This window comes from Cheilinus undulatus, linkage group 20, assembly GCF_018320785.1.
Source record: "Cheilinus undulatus linkage group 20, ASM1832078v1, whole genome shotgun sequence".
NCBI classification, from domain to species: Eukaryota; Metazoa; Chordata; class Actinopteri; order Labriformes; family Labridae; genus Cheilinus; species Cheilinus undulatus.
In genome coordinates this window covers 32,726,757-32,751,532 of record NC_054884.1, presented here as the reverse complement: position 1 = coordinate 32,751,532, position 24,776 = coordinate 32,726,757, and the positions used below count along the sequence as shown (strand labels likewise).

Below are 24,776 nucleotides of genomic sequence, written 5' to 3'. Positions count from 1 at the left end.
ACATATTTATTTCATTATTTTCATTTATACATCTTACATAATGAATGAAGTGACAATAAAAAATAAACCACGAACAACAGTACTGCAGTATTTTGTTCTCGACACTTGCAAATGGTAATATCTGCAGATATCAAGCGAAGAGTTGATATGTAAACCTTCAATGTTTCTCTTCTTCAGATTCTCTTACATTTACATTGTGTTTAATGCTACAACTGAGAGGAAAGTAGAGCAAATGAAAATAAAAATGTCTGCAAAAGGAGGTCTGTTTAGAATAGAGGGTACATTTTGTATGCTAGAGGATATTAAGACTACATTTAAGGTAAAACATCCTCTTAACAGTCGTAGATTAAAGTGCAAATATGCAAATATTTTGCAATGCAATATCCAATCAAGGCTTTTAAAAAACTTTAAGAAATGTTTCTGCCACTTTTTTTTATTTGTTGGTTTATTACAACACTTCGGTTGACTTTATTCTGATTGGTTGACAACAAAATCCTACATTCAGTTATACTAGAATAACAGACTGTCTCTATGAGCTAAATTCTGTTATCTTTTTAGTCAAAGTTACACAATTGATTTCAATTCCAACTTAAAATTAATTATTAAAACCAAAGTGTTTGTTTCTTAATGAAGCAGCAGTGGAATATGAACAGTACAGTTACCTGGTCATTATTCAGTAAAACGGCCTGCTAGCTGTATGTTATGGTACGTACACCATATAAGTAGAACAATTAAGATGCGTTTTTTGTAAACTTGTTAATTTTGAGGAGATATACAAAGATAAAACATCCCAAAAAGTCTGAAGCATATTACTTCAACCTAAAATGAAATCTAATGCAATAACTCCCTCTTATTGTGATTGTAAATCATGTTTATAAAAACAGCCTATGTGATGCTTTTGACCCTGAATTAAAGACACACCAAGAAACAAGTGTAAAGCTTAAATAAAATAGAAGGCACAATCAAAATATGTTTATTAGAACATTCCAAGTGCTGCTTTCTCCCATATTTTGCACTTTCACTTTCATGAGTGCACTGCTGAGCATTTCAGGTAAACATGATTCTTCTGATGCTGACACGAATAGGAAATTAAAGATATAAAATAAAGAGCACAATGTAAAAATGTGAAGGATAAGATTCTTGGCAGGACCTGTCGCCATCGTTCAGTCCTTTGTTTGATGCCATGGCTGAGTCAATCAGAGAGGTATTAAAGTCACTGGTCAGTAACATTCGGCTGCGTTAAATCAGCATCACAAGGCTTAATGTGCCTCTGAATTAGTGCAAGAGACTGTAGCTACTGTAGCACTGTTCCTCCTACACCTTCCTCTCCAGTTTTAAGGTCAGTTAGCAGGCGAGTCACTCATAATTGCACTTGAGGTTACTTCATGTAAAAGCTAGATATTATTTCAATCTCCTATTATCTTTCTCTCAAATAGCCGTCTTCTAGCAAGGAGGTCCGAAACCGACCCCAGAAGCATTGCTCAGTCCTGCAGATCTCTCTCCAGGTATTTCTTCATCCGTAAGCAGCGAGGGCAGGGGTCGCTGGGAGCCTTGCAGGCGAGATGAAACACAGCTTTACAGTCCTTACACCTGAAACGCACAAAAAGGAAGGACTTTTAAAAGTCATGCATCACTTTTTTTAACATGTTTGTTTTCGATCTAGCTTTGAATGTCTCAAGAGATTGAAAAAATAAATAACTCATGTTTTTTTCAGTTAGTCCTGTAAAAATATAAGTATATGATAAAGCTTTCTTGGTTTATGCTTGCCGTAAGTATAACATTGGCTGGGAGACACTAGAAGCAGTGGTGGCCACTAAGGCAAGAATAGGGGAATAGGGAAAATTTTCAACAAGACAACACAAACGAAAGGGATAGCTTAGACCATTCACAGTCTGACAGGCCAGTAATTTGGGGGATGGAGGAACGTAAGGAAAGACGTGTGTTGAGGATTACGTACCTAGTGGTGATCTCAAACTGAAAAGGGAAGATGATGTCATTAGCGTGGCACATCTGACAGATGAAGCCTCGCTGGGTGCATAGGTCGCACTGGAACACGTGGTTGGAGGCGTGCTGCAGCAGTGTGAGCAGGTAGTTTGCATATTGGCCCTCAGCTATCTAGAAAACACAGACACACATTAACATGACTCAAGGTGACGGGTTAAGTAGTTCCATAACAATTAACACACAAGGATGTCTGTGTACCTGTCGTAGATCCATGACGCTGTACAGGTGGCTCGACTCCAACATGTACGTTCTTTGCTTCATTCTACAAATATTTCAACCACATTGTATTAAAAAAAGGATGAACTAGAAAGCTGTATTGTGATGAATACACATGTATACTCGTACCTGGCTTGGAGTTTCTTGCAGGCTCCGCTGCGGCAGGCGAGCAGGTAGTCTCCCAGCAGACGCAGCCTCTGTCGTAGGTTGTGAGCCTGAGCCATAGACTCAGCATGAAGTACCAGATCGGGGTTCAGCTGCTCCAGGTTCAGCAGGGGCTCATGCTCCACCTTAACCAGCAGCCGTACTGCTTTCTTTGACACCTGCAGAGACGGGACACATTCAGAGCATGTTAAAGGTGGATGATTACTTTGGATGAATCAAACTTTAACACAGAACTTGTCTTAAAACTCATGCTGATAACTGATTAAAAAAAAAAAAAAAAAATTGACCAACTATATAGACAAGGCAAGGGAAGTTTACTTGTATAGCACATTTTAGCAACAAGGAAATTCAAGGTGTTTCATGCAAGACATCAAAATCACGCCAAAGAGAAGAAGAAACACAACAGAAACATTTACAAAAATAAAAAAAGCGGTTAAAACAGCCAATAAATCCACAAAAGATAAAAACAAAGATCAAAGACATATGAGAAGGATTTATCTACAGGTAGATTTACCATAACAGTAATGAAGTAATGTGAAATAATGTGCTTCTGAATGGCATTTGACTTTTTCTTTTTTTTTTTTTTTTATATATTTTGAAACACAAACTTTTATATCAAGTGGAAAATACTGCACATGTGCATAGCTAGTTAGGTACAAGCTGTCATTTTAGTTTCATGGATCAACTCCGCAAAGTGCCCTTCCTGGTTTGTGCCAGGAAGCTACTCGCAAAGCATTCGGGGATAGCTCAAAACACATTTCAGGTAGGTCCCTTTAACCAGCTTTTCTTTGTCACTGTGTGACATTCATCAATGAAAGCAAAATGTTTGTTATTGTTTAGTAAATACACCATGTTTAGTGTTATTTTTGTTGAACAAAGTCCTCAAATCAAAAAAGAAGTGAACCACAGATGTTGGCATGCTGAGCACTTGTCACCTACTTGACTTGGTGATGCCTAGTGGGGTTGCAATGTTATGGGGTTAAGCTGAACTAGCAGCCTATGTCAGTGAATGTTTGTGGTCTTAAACAAGTAAGCAGCAAGAAACATGAATGAGATACAGCAACAGAACAGCAGCGCCCAGTGACAGTGCCCAGTGAATCATGTAGTGGCTTTAACCAACATTCAACAAGTTAGTACATCAGTTAAAAAAATATATATATATATTTATCTGGCTTTGAAAAATGTTGGAAATATTTAAAGGAATGTTAATTAATATACAACAAAAGTATTACCATATTACATCTTATAGTCATTTTTAAGTTCATAATATAGACATTTCAGTGCAAAAAATCTACACATTGAAGTCTTAAAGGAGATGTCTTTTTTAAAATTTAAAATATCCAGTACATGCAAAAGAGCAAAATTTAGTAGCCAGGTCCCAGCTGAATTAGAAAGCAACAGTATAGACTACAACAATAAAATGAGAAGAAAAAACTCAGTGTAAAGAATACTAGGCTAAATAAAAATATACAGTGTCCTTTTGAGAAAAAAATTCAAGCATCTTTAGGTCCTGGATTGTATCAAAATCTGTATTTTCAGTTTATTGAGGCCCTAAGTCCAAATGATTTCTCATTTTACTGTTCTGTTATTTCACCAGCTGTGTGCCTTCTGTATGGTCTCAAAATCAATCGATTTTTACATGAGTAAAAAACACTGGTGATAAAAGTGTTAACAAATAAGCATATTTCAAGACGTATGAAAAAAGTCAAGTATTTTCTTGATGCTGAAAATAAAATGGTTCTAACTAGGGCTGTTAGCATTATTGCATTGCTCACCATGCAATTACGGTCAATAATTAGTGCATTATTTTTTTACCATCACATGCTTTATTGTCCCTTTCAGCGCACATTGGTTAAACCACGTCTAGTTCCCCCTGCAACCACAGTGATGTAAAATAAGTCCATCACTGCTCGTAAATGTCTCATTTCATTTTAAAAAAAACTCACAGACAGCTCAGCGAATGAGTCAAAAGTCATCTGCTCCTTGTATTATCAAATACTCACCTTTTTAATATTCCCTTATTTCCTTTTCAATCCATAACAAGTTCTTTTTTCAATGGTTACGTTTGTGTCTTCATATTTTACCTACCCAAAGTTATTTATTTCCTTTCAGAATAGAAGCAGGTCTGTATCCAAAACAGGAGTCTATTACCTGCTAGTTTAAGACAGTGGAAAAATTGTTTGGCAGCCCTAGTTACTATCTTAAGTGTAATTTCAAAGCCCTATACAACCTTGGTATGAGTGTTGGTCTGTTAATGCTGCACCCACCTCTCGCTGTGTGAGGTCCCAGTTGTGCACCACACGTGAGGGGATGATGGAGGTGTCTCCATGGTGACAGGAGTCACAGTAGTATAGGCCTGAAAACTCACATAGCCTGGCTCTGCCCAGAGACGGGCCGATCTGTCTGGGACACCCTGTGTATGAAAGACAATAAACAAACCTCTGAAGCTTTGAATTCATACCCACAAAAAAAATTCACAACAGCTTGTTTAAATGTGCACAGCCCTATGACCAGACCTGAAGACTAATTCAGATTAGAAGATAAGATGTTCCAGGCATTAAAACACAATAACACACCGTTTTTTTAACATTCTGATACTCAGTAAGACCCAATCCCAGTAACTGGGAGAAAAGTGCATTGATTGCAGTAAGCTTATGTAATATGCTTTGACAGCTTACCTGCACACCTGAAGCCCTGAGCGTCCAGCCCTTTCTCTGATGGCACAGTACACAGATGAACCAGAAAAGCTCCATCTTCTTTAAGTCTGTGCTGCACCAGTCTGTGCAGGTTTCCATTCACCTCTGGTTGCACTACAGGCGCTTCCCCTACGCTCCCATCCTCCCCGCTCTCCAGATATGCGTCCAGAGCTCCACGGATCAAATTCCTCCAAGAGCGAGCCTCATCCGGGCTCTCTGCCCTGAGTTTGAGCGTCTCTTTGACAGTCAGGAGTTTGAAGAAAGCTGGTCCCCCCATTGAAACATCAGGCACCACATCACGGATTTCCTCGATTGGGTGGGTTAGCCGCAGAAGCTTCCTCCCGTCTCGTACCTGAAAGCCTTTTAAAGCCTCCAAAGAGAGAGAAAAGACTAGAGGTGCCCATGTCCTAGCCTCAGGGTCTGTGGAGAAGTACAGAACAGCTTCTTTGATGGCATCTGTTTCTAAATCAGTAGTCCGCGTCCAGTCTAAGTCCTGCAGAGAGGGAGCAGACTCCTGCACTCCATTTGGTTTTGTCTCTGACGATGCTAAACCTCGTTCAGGACTTGAGAGAGCAGAAGACGAAGATGATACATCCACGCCGTTCTCACTGTAGGGTTGAAGAACCTCCCAAGTATCATCGACACGAGATGCAGGCCGACATTTATTAACAGCCTCCACAATTCGGTCCACCCAGTCCTCAGCTTCGTCCCGGTTCGCTGCCCGGAGGTAAAGTCGTTTTCCAGGAAAGGCCAGCTCGAAGCGTCCTTCAGGCGAAGTGATGCGAGCATCTTCACATCTCACCAGAGAGCAGTTGTCGTAACACGCTCGCTCCTCGGCGTTGAGGTACATTCGGAATTCAAAGGGTGACAGCTCACAGTAGTAATCTCGCCACATCCCCATCGCACCTCGACGCTCGAGGTGACCAAGCTTCAGCAGACCCCGGAACGGGTTAGCCAGCCCTGATGGACACATGGACAAAGGCAAATGTAAGAATGGGTTGAGATTTAGGTTTATATTCTGTTTGAAACAAAGCATAATAACCAATGAATCCTTTTACTTATTCATAACTGATTTTATATCCACAATAAATGCATGACACATGATTTTTGTCTAAAAGATAAACAGCACAACTGTCCTATGCTTGCCTGGCTCAAATCTCCTTCTAGGAGATCTCTTTTAAAGGCAGATCTTGGTTTTCAATCGCATTTTCTTCACCTCAAAACAGTACTTTCAATCGTATTATGAAGCTGCATCTATTGTGTTGAAAAAAACTGAAAAATATGCCTTTAAATATTCATGGTTCCAAACCTTTTTCCTCTATGGCCCCCATGCATATCTAAAAAAATCTAAGCCTCCCCCAGGACCCACTTGGAAAAAGTACACATCAATTTAAGTTCTTTCCATTGACAGAATCCTGACAAAAAAGGCCTACATAGACTTGTTTTTGACAAAAGATCTATGTATAAACTATCCATCATTATGGAATTGTATTAGGGTCAGTTTAGAAAAAAAAATAAGATAATGGTTTTTTCAAGGAAAACTTTAAATTCTCAAGTTGAAAATCGTGTAAATTTGAAGAAAAAAAAAAGAAATTTTTGATTTTAAAAGTGCAAGAACCACAACGTGAAATTTTTGAGATCATAGAGTCCTGAATCTTTACACACGTTGTAAATTCACAATTGTAAAAACTTGAAATTTTTGAATATCTATTGTCAAAATTTAAGACTTTTTAAACTTTGAAAGTTTCTACTTAAACTCTGAAATTCTGAGTTTGTTTTCTTGTGAGTATATGACTTGAAAAAAAAAAAAGTGTTTTTCCTAAAAAAAAAAAAAAAGCAGACATTTCTGCTCAGAAATGAAGAGATTCTTCTCTTTGTTATCTTGTAATTTGGCCCTTTTCCATTATATTTCTAATTATGGTATTCAAAAAATATGTACATCCAATTTTGACAAAGACAAAGCAGACAGGGTCTTTAGTGCCCCCCCCCCCGGCCAGGAGGTTTTCAATTGAAATCCCCCCAAATAATCTAAAAAGAGATGAAAAGAAAAACTGCCATATCCATGTAGCTCAGACCCATTTCATCCCATGAGCTGCAGATGTGGAAGTATGACGAGTGTTGTTGTCATCTTCAATTGACTAAAAAATCCATAGTAGCCTGCTGGATAGGCCTAATGTGAGAGCTGAGCAGCAGGGGACAAGGGAGGGAGAGAGACCGTAACATTACCATAAAGTAAAACTGAAGACAAATAGTTAAACATACATAAGACACTGTCGCCATCTCTAGTTATGCTATATGGCAGGAATATACCTGGGATTTCTTTTTAACTTTCTAACTTCCTTTCTTACTGTGTTGTCTTTTGTGTTGGAAGGTTTTGTCGGTCAGAATCAAATATTTCTGTCTAACTGGTTTAACATGTTATCGCATTGTTTTTCTTTCAGGTTCTCATCAGTCAGGTATCTATTGACCTGATGGACTGAGATAATACAACAGCAGTCTCTGGCACACTGCTCCACAACACTTGGAAAACAAGTTCTTCACAGTTCAGGCTTTTCCCTGTTGTGATGCAACGTCACTCAAGATTCTGATTGCACATGTCATTAAGACAATCTTACGTTCTTGAGGTGACGTCTTGCAAAAAAAATAAATCTTTATGATGGTCCAATGAAACCTGTCCCAGTCCTGCAGAATGATGTAAAGACAAACAGGTGTTTTTTCATTGGACAGCTGGGAAAATCCTGTTGTGATGTAACAGTATAGGGTGTGGTTGAAAGTTTCAAGTGCAGCAGGAAATCCCAGCCCTATGTTTACTGGACTACTGACCCTTGGATGAATAAACCTGCTGATCCTTTTTTTTCTATTGGTGGAAAAATGTACATTATTTTAGACTGGTGGTGGTGGTGGTGGGGAGGTGTTATGTTTTTAAAATGTTTCAGTTCACACTGATCAGTGCTAAAGAAAGTTATGACTTCTTATTGCACTCAGGGAGAGAGATTACCTATCTGTCTGCGATGGATGACACTAGGGGCTGACTGAGATGCCTTCAGTTCAGCTGTAGGAGCAGGAGGAGGCGATTCCTCGTGGTCCGATTCCTCCTCCAGATGTGGCTTGTAGAAGTCGTCCTCTGAGATCCAGGAACGGGAGTGCTGCAAAGTAAACAAGACAAAGTTTTGGAAGCCTGTTTATAAGCTTAACACATTTTTAGCACTGTGCTGAAGCACACTTGCCCCCCTCCAAAGTCTCCTGTTGCCCTGCGCAAATACCTTGTCATATCGTAATACAACGTGAGCAGTTTACAAGGCCTGCAGTCTCACAGAGTTGTCACAATGGAGAGATAGACTAACAACATGACAGTAACTTCACTCACTTTGTGGCTTACTACCTCCACCAAGAAGGTTATGTGATCAGCAGGGTTTTTTAGTAAGTTTGTTGGTTGGTTTATTGGCAACATAACTCATAAAGTTATGGATAAATTTTGATGAACTTTTCAGGAAATGTCAGAAATGGAATAAGGAAAGACTGATTAGATTTTGGGAGTGATCCAGATAACAGTCTGGATCCAGGAATTTCTTAAAGGACTCTTTACTATTGGGAGATAGGGCTAGTGGCGGAGGTCTGTGCTCTCCGAGTGCTTTTCTAGTTTTGGATGATTTTGGTCAGATACAGCTCTTTAACACTCTGCCATTGTTTCAACAATAATAAAGTGGAATAGATGATTATACATCCTGCTCATACTATACCCCTGTGCTTGTGCATGAGCAACTGTATTGTGCAGTATAGTTGTGTATTAGAAGGCAACCAATCATATACTTCTTACTCCTTTCTGTGATTAATAGAAATTAATCCTAATATTTGACAGCACAGCTTATTACATATTCATTTTACAGTTTTAAATGTAAGGTTAGTTTAAAGATAAAAGGTGCATACACTAGTTTAGAGGCTAAAGAAACATAATGACACATATTTGATCAAATATTAACTAGACACTTAATTGTCAGAAAAGTATTGTTAAACATTTTTTTTAGATGCTGCCCTTTTGTTGATTTCCAGGTAACGCGACTTCTAAATTAAATTTGTAGTTTAAAAAAGCAGAAAACCCCTCTGAGTGGTGAGTTATAAATGTTAAAGTTAACTTCCCTTTTCATGTGACTTTGGGGTTAGTAATGTTAGTGCAGACAAGACAACAAACAAGAAAGCATGATCTCTCTCTGTTCAGGGTTCAGGCTGTCTTAAGTTGCATGATATGGATGGCTATCATGTGGCAACAACAGAAAGTCCTTTATGCCCAGAGGTTATTAAAGTATACCCTGGATGTTTAGAGGTTCATGGCATGGCTTTTTTGTACTTTATTCAATTATTTCAAAAACATCCTGCCTCATGAGTCTTGTCACTTCATAGCAGGGATTTCCACATGTACCGACTGTCAGCCAAACAGCCAAATAGTCACTCAGTTACAGCCAGCTACGTTTTTTTCTATTGTCGACGTAATAGAATAATAGTGTGACTAAAAAGTTGAGTCATTTCTCCGTACCTTTGAGGGTCATTTCAACAGTTTATCTTCTGAAATAAAGTAGATTAAATATGTTTTTTTCTAGCATGGATACAAAACTAATATCTTTAATATGATTAACATTTTCTTCAGCTGCTTGCTGCCAACATCATCCTGCACTCTAGGATGTTTGCAGTACATAACATCAGGACTTCATACCCAGCTCACCAGCTATAATAATGGACTATCAAATGAAACTTTTCAAAAAGTAGGCGATGTTATATTATAACGTCTTTACACAAAGTACTGCTGATGAGAAACACAAAGAAAACTAGAAAAGCACTCAGAGAGCACAGACCTCCGCCATTAGCCCTATCTCCCAGTAGTGAAGAATCCTTTATAAATTACTGGATCCATCCCCATGTGCCCCCCACCACGGCATTCGCCGATTACTCCCTCCCCAGTGGGGTGGAAACATAGTAAGGCAAAGCATTGGCTTCGCTACTGGTGGACTGTCATGGTGGAGGCATTGCTTGCCGTTGCCAACAGATGCACTGACAGTCTCACCTATGGTCTCACTGGACGACTGAGGGTGGCAGAGGGTGAACATTCCTCTATTCCTCCCAGCATTGTGAGTATTCTTGCTACAATTCGCTGTCTTTCTCTCTGTTACGCTCCGACTTGTCTCCTTGACCAGGTGAGCGTCTTTCAAACTCTATAAACTCCAAAACTTTGAATAGAAACACACCCAAAATGCTGCTGGGAGTGAAGTTACTCATGTCTGCCATCTCCTAATGTAAAGTGGTAACAGCGCAGACCTCCACCATTAGCTCTATCTCGCAATAGTAAAGAATCCTTTAAAAAATTCCTAGATCCAGACAGTGATCAGGATCAGTCCCAAAATCTAATCAGTACTTCCTTATGCCATTTCTATATTTCCTGAAAATTTCATCAAAATCCGTCCATAACTTTTTGAGTTATGTTGCTAACAAACTAACTAACTAACTAACTAACTAACTAACTAACAAACCCACCTGATCACATAACCTCATTGGCGGAGGTAATAAAACTATAAAATGAGAAGGGGTGGGACAACCCCCTTCTAGCACCCTGTCTACCCAAGTATAGTGTCATTCTGTAGGAAACACTGTCTAGGTTTTCCTTTGAAACAATTTAATTCCAGTCAAAAATGCTGTCTAAATATTTGCTAAATTTCAAAGATTGCTGGGTGCTCAGTAGTCCCTGGGACGGGACCCTTATTACTTATGCTTTACTATGTTTAATGAAACAGGAGACGTCCCAAGCTGGCTTCTTTTTCTAAAGGGTCGCCTTATCTATGTCTTTGGAAAACTGTACGATTGTTTCAGGAATAAAGAGAGATTTCTCTAAAAAAGAAAAAATAACTAATCTAGAGAGATTTTTAACATTTTAATTTACAGGGCTTTTAATTACATCCTTATAAAATATATCTAAATGGCAACTTTTAGAATACTTTTTGTCTTGATTTGTCTTTTAAAAGCTTTTATTGCATGTTTTGAAAGTTTCTGGTGTCTGTATTGCTTCCCATTTTTCTTCATTGCTGCACCAAAATAGCAAATAAACTCCCGTGTATATAAAAGCTATTTGGCAATTTAACAAGCATAGTAATGCTAAGTTATTCTAAATCGACATAATTATTACCTTGAATGAGCGACAGCAACAACCCATGATTTTCCATGATTTACTTCATTGGAAAACTTTAGCAAATTTTCCATCCTAACCTCCTGTTTTAGGAGTCAGACGGACAATGTGTCACTTCCTCTGTGGGAAAATCCAAGTAGTTATTAAGGATTAAGGGTTATTCGTCACTTCTCTAATCTATAGTACTACTACTCAGTAGAACAGTAAAACAACTGTTTTACATGCAAACAGGACTTAAATTTAATCCTATGATGAAATTTCAAACATGCATTGAGGCCTTTTTGTGCCTTGTTTTTATTCATTTTTCCATGTCTTTTAATAGACTGTCACTGGTTTTGCATGAGTATGAACAGTCTATAACATAACTATTGTGACTTTCATATGATGTGCTTTTAATGGCAGCGTGTTCTTTAAAATGAAAAACAGGAACAAAGAGGGATTCCCAGATAAAGCAAAGATTTTTGACTAATGCCCATAAAGGTCAGGTTAAATACGTAGGTAGGACAAAGACACTTCCCAAAACACAAAAACCTATGCTTTGTTGCACATTGAAAAATGTCACTTATGTGAAAGGCCTTTTTTTGCTTTCTGAATCTTTTTTGTTCTTGTTTGTTTCATGTGAGAATACAAAAACACAACGTCCATAAAGAAAAAGGTCAGGACATGTGTTGGTGTGGTAGAAACCAAACTGAAATATTGTGTTTTTATTAATACTGACATTTTATAAGACATACCAGTATGTTTTGACCTTCTGGGCCACCATATAGGTATTATTTGTCTGTAAATGTACTTACTGATAGAGAGTCTGAGGATAACTTCCTGCTCAGGATGCTGGCAGATCGACGTGCACCTTGATGAACAGAAGACTCAGCAGCCTTCTTCTCCGTAGTCTCAGCTTCTTTCCCTTTCTGTTCAGGCTCCGGACTCTCCTGAACTCTGCTCGGATAAACTTCCTCTGCAGGCTCACTGACAGTTGAGAGCACATCTGGGTCTGAGTTGATCTCAGGCAGCACAGAGATGCATGCTTCTGAGGAAGAACTGACAAGGTTCTCATCAGATATTGGCAGTTCGAGGGATATTTGTGGCTGCTCTGAATCAGGCAGGGCTGAGCTTTGGGTTTGGTCACTGGGTGGTGTTGTTGGAGCAGGGGTCTCGCTGTCTGAGCCGCTGAAAATGGCCGTCTCTGAGAACTGATCTGGACCCGTGCTGGAGACAAACGAGTCTTCCCGCATGGAGTCCTGGCTGCAGTGGCCACTCTCCCGGAACTCAGTCAGAGAACTGCAGGAAGAAGAACAAGTTTAGACAGATTTTAAATCAAGCCCTCAATACAAGACAAGTTTATTACAGCTTAATTCTATTTTCAAAGTATAAATCTGACATTATCGAGTAGTTTTCTTACATTTAACAGATTTACTTAAAGGACCAGAACTTAAATATTTCAAACTACTCTTCAAATCAAATTTACAATCATTTACATCTTATAAACGGCTCAGTCATTTACTTAAAGAGGATGAACTGTCCACATGTTTAGGACTATTTTCAACAGCAGATCAATGGGCATTTGACACCGCAAATAAAGGATTAACTCAAAATAAAGTACGCACTGTCTGTGTGCTCATGCAACAAGAAAACATGCCACACACACATCTGTATAACATAGAACCCTAACTTTAAGTGTGACAACACTCAGAAAGTATAATGTCTTAAAACACAGTATAGTGAGCTATTTAAATGCATGTATTTTTATATCTCAGCTTTATCAAACTGTGAACATTTCACCTTATCTTTGACAGAAAGTAATTGAAGGCTGCCTTGTGTGTATAACTATTAAAAGGGGCTTCAAAATTTGACAACAAACCCATGTAAATAAGAAACATCAGCAGCTGTATCCTTCAATCTGCCACAGCGCTGTAACAACACTCAACTGCACCTTTATAATGAATTACAAAACAGCTTTATGTTGGTGTTTAAGTGGGTTTTAACAAACGTTTAGTACATTGTAGATGCAAAGACGACTCTATGTCTAAAAAATTAAAGCTATCTTCACATCCATGTGCATATGTTTTCACCTGTTACTGTTAATGCAAGCTCAGCAACGTCGCCCCACCATGACACCTCTGTGTGTTCAACATTAAAGATGAGACATAACAGTCACACCTTTAACGCGCATTTCAAGAGTGGCTAAAGTACAGCAGAGGAAATATTCAGTTTTTAAGATATTGATATGTTTTCAGGATAAGACATCATTATTTACATTGACCCCAGATTGGTACAAGTACATGAAATAAGCTAAAACTTTGCCCTAAACCCTCTATTCATCAAAATAAAGACTGATGTAAATCATAAATAATGTAAATTTATCATATGCCACAGATTTAATTAAATTAAAATCTTATAATGCCTTGCAAAACTACAAATGAACTACTGTATATGCCACATTAATAGGCCCCTATGTGAAGTATGAAGAGCTGATATGGAGCAGAAATAACTATTCAAGTCCACATGTGTGTAAATGTGTTCAAGAAAAACTCTAAAATAGGAAAACAGGCCAAAAGACTTGATCATGATTATGAAAGTTTCCAGAAAAAGTGCATATTGCTTTACAGCAATCTGAGTACACGAAGGGAAATACAAATATTTGTTTATAACGTTTGCTGTTTTAAAGCAAATGTCCATGGTTATGGTCCATATTTAAAGGTAATCAGAAGCCCCCAGTTTTAAGTGGATCAATTAAAAACAACATTTGTAACATTAAAAGATGTTACTTTAGTGAAACACAGATCTTTGTACTTTTGGTTAAAAACTTATTTTTATTAAATACAGAAACATTTCAGAATTTAGATGGCCAAAACAACTTTTTTCTTTAACTGTGTGAAATTTTTGCATAAAAATGCCTGATAATCTATCGTAGGCTCCTACATAGAATCAAATCAAAATCATCTTTTTGGCAGATTTTGTGATATCGGAAAATATCATAGTCCAAAGAATCAATATCGGCTTGTGTAAACAGGCGGTTTAAACTCCTAGTGGGTGACATTATCCAAGTAATGTTATGTTACTTGCACACCGTGTACATGTTGATTTATGCCATAATATTTCAAGTGATTTAGCTGAACATACTTGGTAAGAAATAAGAAGTTAAGACCATAATAAACAGTGCACAGAGGTGTAAATTCTCTGGCTCTGCCTGTATTAGCATAGCAAGCCAGACCACAGTAACAACTGCTTTGCACAAGCTATGGTAACTCTCAAGAGTCATGTGACTGAGAAGACACCTGTTAGCACCGGTTAGCACACGTAGTCTGTGATGATACCAAAGTGGAGGGGACTAGCCTGCTAATAATGAAACTAGGGACTAGAAATATGCTCAGATTTTCGAAAAGAGAAGGCTTCTATGAGCCAACGGCATTTGTCGAGTCAGAGATCAAGCCACTATGACAGTAACCAGCAATCATGAGAGAGGATCAGATGTGTGAGAAAAGAGCAGTGAGATGAAAAAGTGACTGTCACTACAGATTTGTGGAAAGATCTCTGTTAGTTAATTCATCTTAGAGTAGTGTGTGTTTGTCTGTGAAAGAGTCAGCGACGATGACCGAATAAAGTTTGGACTGTCTCTTTGTCTATATTAATTATTTCTACACAAAATAAAATAAAGATACACAGTTTATATTATGTATCGCAACTCAGCCAATACACACCCCTTGGCAAGAGGTAGACTTACTCTTTCTGTGTCCTCTTGGTGCTGCTTTGGTTGACATTAATGGGCATCTCCAGGTCAGATGAGGACCACTGCTCCCCTGTGGGGCTGCGGGGGTCCTGCCCCTGCAGGAGACTGTCAGAGCTCAAACTGGAGGAGAGCTGAGAGGAGCCTGTGGTGTCCAGGCTTAAATTAGACGAGTTCAGTGCAGTCCTTCCTGCTTGTGATCCATTTGACCCTCTGCCTATGAGAACTGCACCTCTCTGCAGATCTAGAGCATCCGAGGAGCCTGAGGACTGTGACACAGTGTCCCATGAATCTTTATAAACATGCTTAGAGTTGGGAAGGTCACCGCCATTAAGAGGCAGGTCAAGAGAGTCTGCCTGGGACAAGGGGCAGAGTCCAGCCAGACTCAGAGGTGTGGTGGTCCATTCGTTAAGCACAGCTGATTTATAAGAAAGGCTGAATGTGAGTGAAGCTAAACCCTGGAGGTAGCTGAGCAGGACCTCCCGCTCCTCCTCGTTCAGGAGCAAGGCACTGGGCTGGTAGTGGGCCCGCAGCTTGGAGTCCTCCCGGAGCAGCGAGGCGAGGTAGCACTCCAGCAGGCCGTGGTTCAGTGCGAGACGCAGCCACGCTCGACAGCGACCCACGTCGGTGCCTATGAAGCTGATTTTCTCTAGCTCTGTGATCACATCCCTGCAGATTAAACAGAGAGTTAGGAAAGTTTTAAACGAGCTTTTGCAGAAAAAAAAATCAGATTTCTAAAGTTCCAAGTTTTGTTATTGATTCTCTGATAAATGTCTGGTTGATTTTACTGTAATAAAAAATAAAGAAAACCACCTCCTTAGTGGAAGCAGTCAAAATCATTTCATTTTTTCAAATCTAAACTCGGGTATACTTAAATTATCAATGGATTGACAAAACAGTTGAAAAATCATTTTTATTTCTGGTAAAAAAAATGATCTTTTTTCGCAGCTCCTTAAAGACATAGGAAGCAGAGGGCCTTTTTTTGCTTTTTTTGTTTCTGAACAATAAATGCTTTACTTAATGATCATCTTTACCGGTGGGTCACAGTCTTGAGGAGGCTCCAGAAGAAGGGCTGAGGGAGGGGTCCTCTGTCTCCCTTTCTGCCCCGGCCCCCAGCTTCTGAGCGGATATACTTGGTCTTGATACCATGGATGAAGATGGCCTCCAGGGCACAACACAGGAGGTTGGCATCAGCATCCTCACTGGTGACCACCGCATCTGATGTCACGTATCGCTTCTGCAGGGCCTTGAGCGACTGCGCCAACTTCTCTTTGATCTATGACAGCAGGAGACAGAGGAATTTATTACCTGCTTCCTTGTGTTTTTATTTGCGAGTCAGATCAACAAAGGTGTGGTTCTGAAATAGGTTGGACATCTGATTACATAAAAAGGTGCATTTTAACTCGTAGTTAGAGAGCACATTTTCTGCATTCCTATCTACAGTGTGAAGAGGAATATATAGAAGGAGGTCAGTGACCATGTTGTTATGAAACACAAGCTGTAGATTACCTATGGTCACATGACACCTACTGTCAGCTGACATGTAAAGACAGAGAACATAACCCTTTAACAAGCAAGCCCTCATTATGCAACAGGTCACTGAACACTTAGGGAGGCCATTGTCTGGGTGTTCTCCTCTCTGAGCACTGAAGCACTCTTCTCTTAGCGTGCTTGACTTGGCAGCATCTGAACAGGGCAGTTAAAAAAAGACTTTTCAAGAGGACTGACTCTGAGTCACATACATTAATTCAGCAAGTTAAGAGTGCATTATCCCAGATATATTTTGCGAAGCTAGTTTGTTACATATCATTACTAAATCATGTACATATTCTGTTTACAATAAACAGGAAGAGTCAAAACTTATGATGCAAACCTACATCCTCCCTTCACATAGATAAGATTATCTGTGGACATGTAACTCCTTCTGTATCTCTAAAAGCATCACCAATAGCTATGTTTACATGTGTGATATTTCTACAGTGCAATTAAAGTCATTCTAGTCGGGGATTCTGTCTTCTCTGTTTACATTAACGCTAAATAAAGTGATCCGATTATAACGTGTATACATGCATTAAACATTTGATCAGATAAAAGCATTTAGGAATGCACAGAGCTGCCCTGCTAAACCAAACTGGTGGAAAGCAGCGGAAAAACAACATATTCCTTCCTAGTAAAATAAAGAGAATGTATTCTAACTTGTAAAAAACTTTGGACAAACTTTGTAACATAAACAGTGGCAGTAGCATGTCAAATGTTCTTCAAAAGTGTAAGAAGTGTAAGAGTTAGAGTTTTTATGGTGAGATCCAGTTTAATCGGAACTGATGCACCACTTAAGTAAATCCTGTTATTATTCTTAGTCTTTGGTAAACATGGTACAGTCAACATGCAAACTGACTCCACCTGTGTTGTTAATTAACAACGCTGTTGCTGCACGCCTCTTCAGCTCATCCTCTCGATGTGCTACAGATATTTCATTCTCCTCCTCTCTTCTGTGTGGGACTAAAGATGTATTCATTCTGTTTTGAAAATCAACTGTATTGCGTACTGCAAAAGTAACCCTTCTTCTGCTGTTAATCCTAATTCTAATAGAAAGCTCAGCGGTACAAATTTCTCCTAAAGTCAATAAACACAGAGACAGTGCAGGTCTACAAGCCGACCTTCAGACATACGCAGATGAAGAAAGAGGCAGGCATGCACATTAAGAACAGTTTAACCTGAACCAGGAAAATGCATCAGAACAAGTGTTTAGATGCATGCCCATCAGAATAACACCCGGCATAAATTATCCCTCCAATTCAGAGTGAATATCTCTCATGAAGCATTTTTATTTTGATCCTGCTTGAAAATCTGGAGAAACTTCTTATATTTGATTGATCTTTCATTTATTGATTTTATTTGATTTATCTCTCATTGGAGCTTGTTATTTTGTGACATCAGGAGATTAGACTAGGGTTTACTGTGCCAAACTGTACCCAACAAAACTGGACCTCTTGGTGGAAGCAGACTTTATGTGAGCCTAGTCTGTCGCTGCTCCTAAACACTAATGATGGAGGCTTTTAATCCATATCTGCTTTTGTTTCTCTGTGAGCTTTTTGAACATTTTTTCATAGTGTGTCACTACATTCATGACTTAAAAGAAGCTTGTCATCTGTTTCTTTGCAATTTGACTGCTTGGCACAGCCACAAACAGCATAAAACGTTGGCTTTTTGAAAGCAGAAATCCTGCCCATCTGGAGTTGTCAGCTGTGGCATGACTTCATCTATAAACAACTTGTAGTCAAGTTATGTATTAAAATGATTCCAGTTTTAAAAAATATAGAACTGGGTTCCTGATAGAAACTGACTTTGATCCTGATTACTTGAAACTACTGTAAGAACATAAACTCTCAGCACAGGCTGGTTGAATGGTTGAAGAGGAAAAAAACTTGGCTTGTGTGAGTTGGCTGAAATACAGATTGAGGTTCATTTCTTGTTTTTCTCTTCCTGTATTTGATAGCATTAAAGCTTTCATTTTTGTTTAAAATGTTACTGTTACAGTGATGCTTTTTGTGGTTGCATTACCACAAAGAAAACTTTTAACAGGCTTTTATTTGAAAAGCCTGATGAAAATAGTTAGGATTGAGTGAGTGAGAAAATAGAAGTGAGATATCCACTGCGTCTCTCATTTTGTTGTCTTGTAAAAGCACTGATGGCTGGGCACATCCTGTGCATGACACAAATATAACAGAGTCATCATCATAAAGCAGAAAGTGGGTCACCAAGTTCACGCTCAAATTAGTTTCATCTTGAACACTGCTGCTACAGTAGAACATTTGCAACATTTCCTACTTAAATTTCACAACCTGACTGCTTTAAAGAAGCCAACAATTCTTATTGAACACCTTTAGGTGAGGTAACAGCAAAGCAGGAAATGGAGGCAGTGTTGCACTCTATGAGGTAATGCAATCGCTGCACAGAGAGAAAGCTTGTAGTCTTACCAGTTTGACATCTTTAGCCTCAGGTGGCGTATCTGGCATCTGTGTGGCTAGCATGGCACCCCCTGGGAAGGATTACTCCCGCATGGCACACTGGAAAACAACATGCATTCCTGTGACATCTGAAAATGTAACAAACATGTCCCTAAAACACTTCAACATGTCCAGGAAAATTTACTATAATTTGCTTCCCCTGAAAATGACTTTCAACAGCAATTTCAGCAAGCGTGTGAGCCTTGCCACACACGCCAAGCATGTGATCAAAAGGAAACAGTTCTTTCCCCCTTCCTGTCTTCTTGTGAGCTGCATATTTGCCGCCGAGCTATCATTGCATTTTTCCATCACAAGACAGTATTGTGTGACATATCTGCAATTTCATGGTTTCACTGAGTAACAACTTTGTAGCAGAGTCATGTGAGGCGCAGATTAAAGAGGGTGTCTGCAGGGAAGTGGCTTCAGCAGCACTCAACTTCCCCAATCAGAAGCAGAGTGAGACAAATCAGGACTAAAGAGCGAGTCATTCAAATTCCAAGGTATGATAACACAGATTAGAAAATAGCTCAAATGCCATGCCTCTGATAAAGACAGGTTTACTATTAAGCACTAGGAATGCAAGTAGCTTTAATTTGAAACCTTATAGTAAACATCAACCAGGATTTTAGCATGGTGTAAATAAGAGCCCTGATGCTAGATTCATTCTCTTAACCATCAATCACATGGTACTAGCTTGTTAATTTTGCAGTTATACTTTGAACATTTATCAAGATACTTTAACTTGTCAAAGGAGAGATGTCCCAAAACAGCTCACATTTGCAGCAAAAACCCTACTGCTAGCACAGCAAATTGCTGAGGCCTATCCAAATCCAAAACCTTGAATTCATGGGTAAATTAAATTGTCTTTGGCAATAAGTGAGCCACTGCCTGCAAAATGATCTGTTCCTCTGACATGGTGTCTAACCACAGTGCTGAAATTTCAGTAAGATTGAAAATGAACTCTGTAAGAGAGGTTCCTCTTTTTACAGTTCTAAAGCATCTTTGTTTAAATGTTTGTACTGATGCCTAAATGCCAACTGTGCCAGACTAGAGCCTATTGTTATAGCCCAAAATCAAGTTTTGGTCTATTTAAGCTGAATGACTATACATGAATTAAAGACCTTTTGACACTTTCAGCCCACCCCTGTCTGGACAGCAAATGGGACATGTTACTTACTGAATGACAATGCAGAATGATGACTTCATATTCCCCATAGTACAATGTGTAGTGCACATTTTGTACATGGAAAGTTCAGAAAGCTTGAAATGTCAGTATTCAGACACTTGGAAGTTATTTATGAAGCACTGAACATTGCAGGTTCTATAGCATATTTATAACAAAAGCACTGGATAATCAAATACTAACCAGTGTTAATTTCGTCAGCATTGTTAATGTTTCTCCACTGTGGGTAAATCTGTCCAAAAACAATGTAGCTGTAGCTATTCTGCTTCTCAGCAGTAGAGAGCAGGGACTCCAGGTTTAGCAGAGTGCAGAGACCACACTACCATGACTTGGTACCAGATTTAAGCAAGAAAATAAGTGCTTGGACTAAAAGTAAAGACTAAAATGTGAGGATTTTCTATGGACTAAAACTAGACTAAAATGTTCTGAGTTTTCGTCAACTAGACTAAAACTAAAAAGGGTAGAAATGACTAAAATATGACTAAAACTAAAATGCATTTCGTTTAAAGACTAAAACTAAGACTAAAATTAAAAACAGCTGCCAAAATTAACACTGATACTAACAAGAGAAAGTGCAAGTGTTAAATCGAGAACCTGTTTCAACCGAATGAAAACAAAAAGAGCAGTCGCAAAATGCCTCTTTGTGAAGTCTAATGGGCATATTATGACATTTCAATAAAACACTACACAAAAAAGCATTTGTGTAAACAGCCACATTGGGATTTAATCATGTGTATGTTGTAAGGTCATTGTCTGTGTATAGAGAAATGCCTCATTTGGTCCAGTCTCCTCAAATTTCTCTTTGAGTGCTCTCGAGGTGACTCAGCTCATTTGTCTGAGTCACTGGCATTTGTGGCAGTTTTGATACTTCTCCTTCCTTGTATTGTCTCTGAAATGCACCGGGAACGTAATAATCAACTAAAAATCCAAAGAAGCCTACACAAGCACTTCTGCTGTAAAGGATGTCATCATTGTCATTTTAATAAAGGTTAAATAAAAAATTTAAAATGTGCATGAAAAAGGCCTATATCCATGTTTCTTCTGTAAAGCAACAACCCAAAGCCAAATCTACATGGGCCAAATGCCAAAGAGTCACTTTAAGAGCCAAATGAAATGCAATACCCCATTTAGGCTTACACTTTAAATAGATTATCTTGTGGTCAATATGCATATTACTGTGAGTGGTTATTACTGTCATCAATCTTATTACTAAAGCTGAGGTCAGACTACACATTTTCAGCATCATTTTGAACCAACAGTTGCATATTTTTTGGAGCTGTTGGCCCCAACTAGCCCCAGTGTTTCATAGTGAACAGCAATCAAGAACATGTCTGAGACACCTTACCTCTCAACAGAAAGGCTAGTGTGTTTGACTTTTGTCCTGCCCACTTGGATTTGTTCACTAATGTCAGGCGTTTATCAATAAGAGCACTGAGCGCTAAGCACACAGCAGTCACTAATGTAAACAAACCAAATGGCAAAGCGCAAGAAGAGTGATGAAGTTGGTGCTGTGAGATGTGACTATGAGACAGAGGATAAAGTTAGTCGAGCTCTGGCAACAACATCCCTGCCTTTATGATGTGTCATAGGAGGACTACTGAGACGGACTGAAAAAAGAGAAATACTGGAGAGAAATAGCCATAAGAATAGCATCAAATTAGCATATAATTAGTTCTAACATTTGGATAGACAAATACAATAATACAGCGATACAATAGGTGTTTGTTTATAGTCTTTTTTCCATGTGTAATTCATCCCAGAGCTCCTCTTTCTTCCAACACTGTCATATCAGTCATGATGACTGATCAAGTACCTCTGTGTAGTCTGTCAGTCATGACATAAATTTACAGCTGAGTGATCGCCTAATCCGACATACTGACCATCATAACAAACCAAAAAATCTTTAAGTCTGACCTTCATTTCAGAATGAGATCTGCATCTGCTTTGTTTTTAAATCAGCATTAACTATACCGCTATAAACAATAGTCTTAAAATATATCTTTTTTTGAAATATGCCAAATGTTATAAACTCAATGTGTGGGTGCCATCTGATACTGACATGGTACCAGTACCAAAATGTCTGTTACCTGCAAGATCGGATTAAATAAATCACAGATTAAACTGATACTGATTGATACTTCATTTCAATACCCTTCCATCTCAGTGCAACCCTACGCCACACCAAACAAAAGGCACAAAATACCTTGTGAGATGTGTACAATTTATGTACATTCCCAATATTGTAGCTGAGCATGTGTATGTCTGAAAGAATAAAGGTAAAAAGCCCTCCCAAAATCTTGGAATCCTAACGTTATGCAGGCCTACACCAGACCTTCATTCTAACCTATTTAACTACTTTTGTTTGTCAGTTTTACAACAAATAATCTCAAATGTGCAGTTCAAAGCCAAATGGTCCCTCCCAGTGCCTTTTATAAACCAAATGGCAGTTAGATTACCATTTGATATGAGGAAATGTACTGGTGGATGCCACGGAACATTAACATAAAAGGAAGAAAATCACAAAACACTGCAGAAATATCTGTTGCCCCTAATTTTGTGTTCTCGGCAAACCTGTCATTACATGTAACATCGTTGCTACCCACATATCAATACAAATCGATTTCGTTTCAGCAGGTACTGACAATCAGATAAACCACTCAGCATTAGAAAGATTTCTCACATAACTCTGAAGGTCAAAATGTATAGCCGTGACAAAAATCACTTTCCATATCAAGACTTAAATAAACATTATTTTACATTTTACTTTAGATGTGGTCAAACACTTGCTCATAATATCAAACACTAAGTAATGCTCTTCAGTAATCTAAAAGTAAATAATGAGAGAATATTTCACATTATTTTAACAACTACAACTGTCACAGGAGCGCTGAGCCAAAGCAACTGACATAAACTGAGACGTTAGCCCCTACTTTGGGCGTATGAGGGCATTCACTATCAACTAAATGATCCAGACGGTGTTATTTAACACAAAGACAACCATTACAAGCGATATGAAGCATTGTTAGTGTATGACATTAACGTTAAAACACTTAAACATGACGCTAACAGTGAGGCTGGGTGTGCTATAAGCTACGAGCGTTAACTAGCTCCATTAGCTACGCAGCTAGTTAGCTTCCTTACCGAAAGAGGATGGCTATCTGTCCATTTGAATCCAAAAAAAACGCGTATCCTCCGAAAATAACAGTAAACTTTGTAAATATATCTCTACTGGAAATTAATTAGTATGGACACTTTCCATTTCGCTTGTTACTACACCCCAAAAAGTATAAAAAAATAAGCGTTAGCGAGATTTTATTCCTTGAGAGGTGAGACGCTCTCCTGTCACTAGTGTCCAGCTGAGAACAGATGCATCATGGGAAATTGGCTAAGGCGCGCTACCTTCAGGGAATAACGAGAAAACAGAACACATAAAATATCCACCAGAAACATACAAAAAGCGATATCGAGGGAGATTAAATATTTGGCTGACGGTGTAATATTGTTGATAGTTGGCCAGCTTGTAGCTCGAGTGCTTTTTAGGATTACGTAAAGCCCATATAAGACCTTCTTCTTCGTGTTCAACAACAATATTTCCTACAGAAACAATTGTTTCGCGTTGTTTTCTGTATTATTCTTTCAAAGAAACACGTGGTTAAGTCAGTCTCGTGAAAGTTATCAAATGTATGTTTTCCACTATGTCGGTCACGTCATGGCTACCTAAATTACAGCGAATTGAAGTGGCATTGACAATAGTTGTGCAGTTTACGAGTGAATCTCAAATGGCACACAGCTTTCAAGGCGTGCTGATGTTGATGTTCCATCTGCTGACACGTGAGGACTTCATGTTCCCGTCCTTTAGTTCCTGTTGGGCTGTCAACACAGTTCAAATTCAAATAAGTGTTAAATGACAAACTCAACATCCTTTAAACAGTGTATAAACTCTACCATGCCAGTCTCATAGTTTGATAATAAATACCAGTAGAGATAAAGTTATCTTTCTTGCTGTGGTGTTAGTTTAGAAAACGGTGTTGAGTAAAGATGTGCAACATTCACATTGTTTGACATGATAGTAATGTTTCCTCATCCAGGGGAAGAATCCCTTCCTTTTCAAATAGATGGTGGTAATTAAGTGATTAAGATTAATGAGGCACTCTTTAACAACTGTAACCTTCTCTTTCTCATGCAATACAGCAAAATATATGTCAAACGTAATAATTCATCTCTAGTATAAACTGATGATCAAATCAAATATGTTTTTAATATCAGCACATGGTCTTAGTAATGACTTTAAATAGGATTCTGATGACATGGAGAGCCTGGTCTATGGGGTTTCTATGATTGCAGTTCAGTTATGACAAATATTGCTAACCTGATGAATTATTTAATGTCCTCTCCTGTACTATTATACTTGTATGTATATGCTCAATGTCTGTCTGTAACCCTCTTAACTGTGTTATTGCCTGTGATGGTCTGGGTGCTGTGAGACTTCCTGGTTAAATAAAAGTCAAATTTTAAAAATGATGTGTAGTTTGAAACAACATTGATCAAACATAAAATCCCATCCATCCGAATGTGTAACAATTTGCTATTGAGTAGAAAAAAAAAATACACA

At 38.6% G+C, this 24,776-nt stretch overlaps 1 protein-coding gene across 1 annotated transcript; it reads right to left on the bottom strand.

The window, feature by feature from the left end:
• Window positions 1-23,509, bottom strand: plekhm1 (pleckstrin homology domain containing, family M (with RUN domain) member 1). Its single transcript, XM_041815806.1, has 12 exons — window positions 23,306-23,509; window positions 18,952-19,041; window positions 16,009-16,250; window positions 14,972-15,643; window positions 12,045-12,528; window positions 8,080-8,227; window positions 5,064-6,041; window positions 4,653-4,798; window positions 2,350-2,543; window positions 2,203-2,266; window positions 1,958-2,115; window positions 1-1,590 (listed from the first exon to the last, which is right to left on the bottom strand). Exons 2-12 carry the CDS (start codon window positions 19,003-19,005, stop codon window positions 1,482-1,484), a joined length of 3,249 nt encoding a protein of 1,082 aa, XP_041671740.1. The 5' UTR covers window positions 19,006-19,041; window positions 23,306-23,509; the 3' UTR covers window positions 1-1,481.
• Between the last annotated feature and the right edge of the window lie 1,267 nt (window positions 23,510-24,776).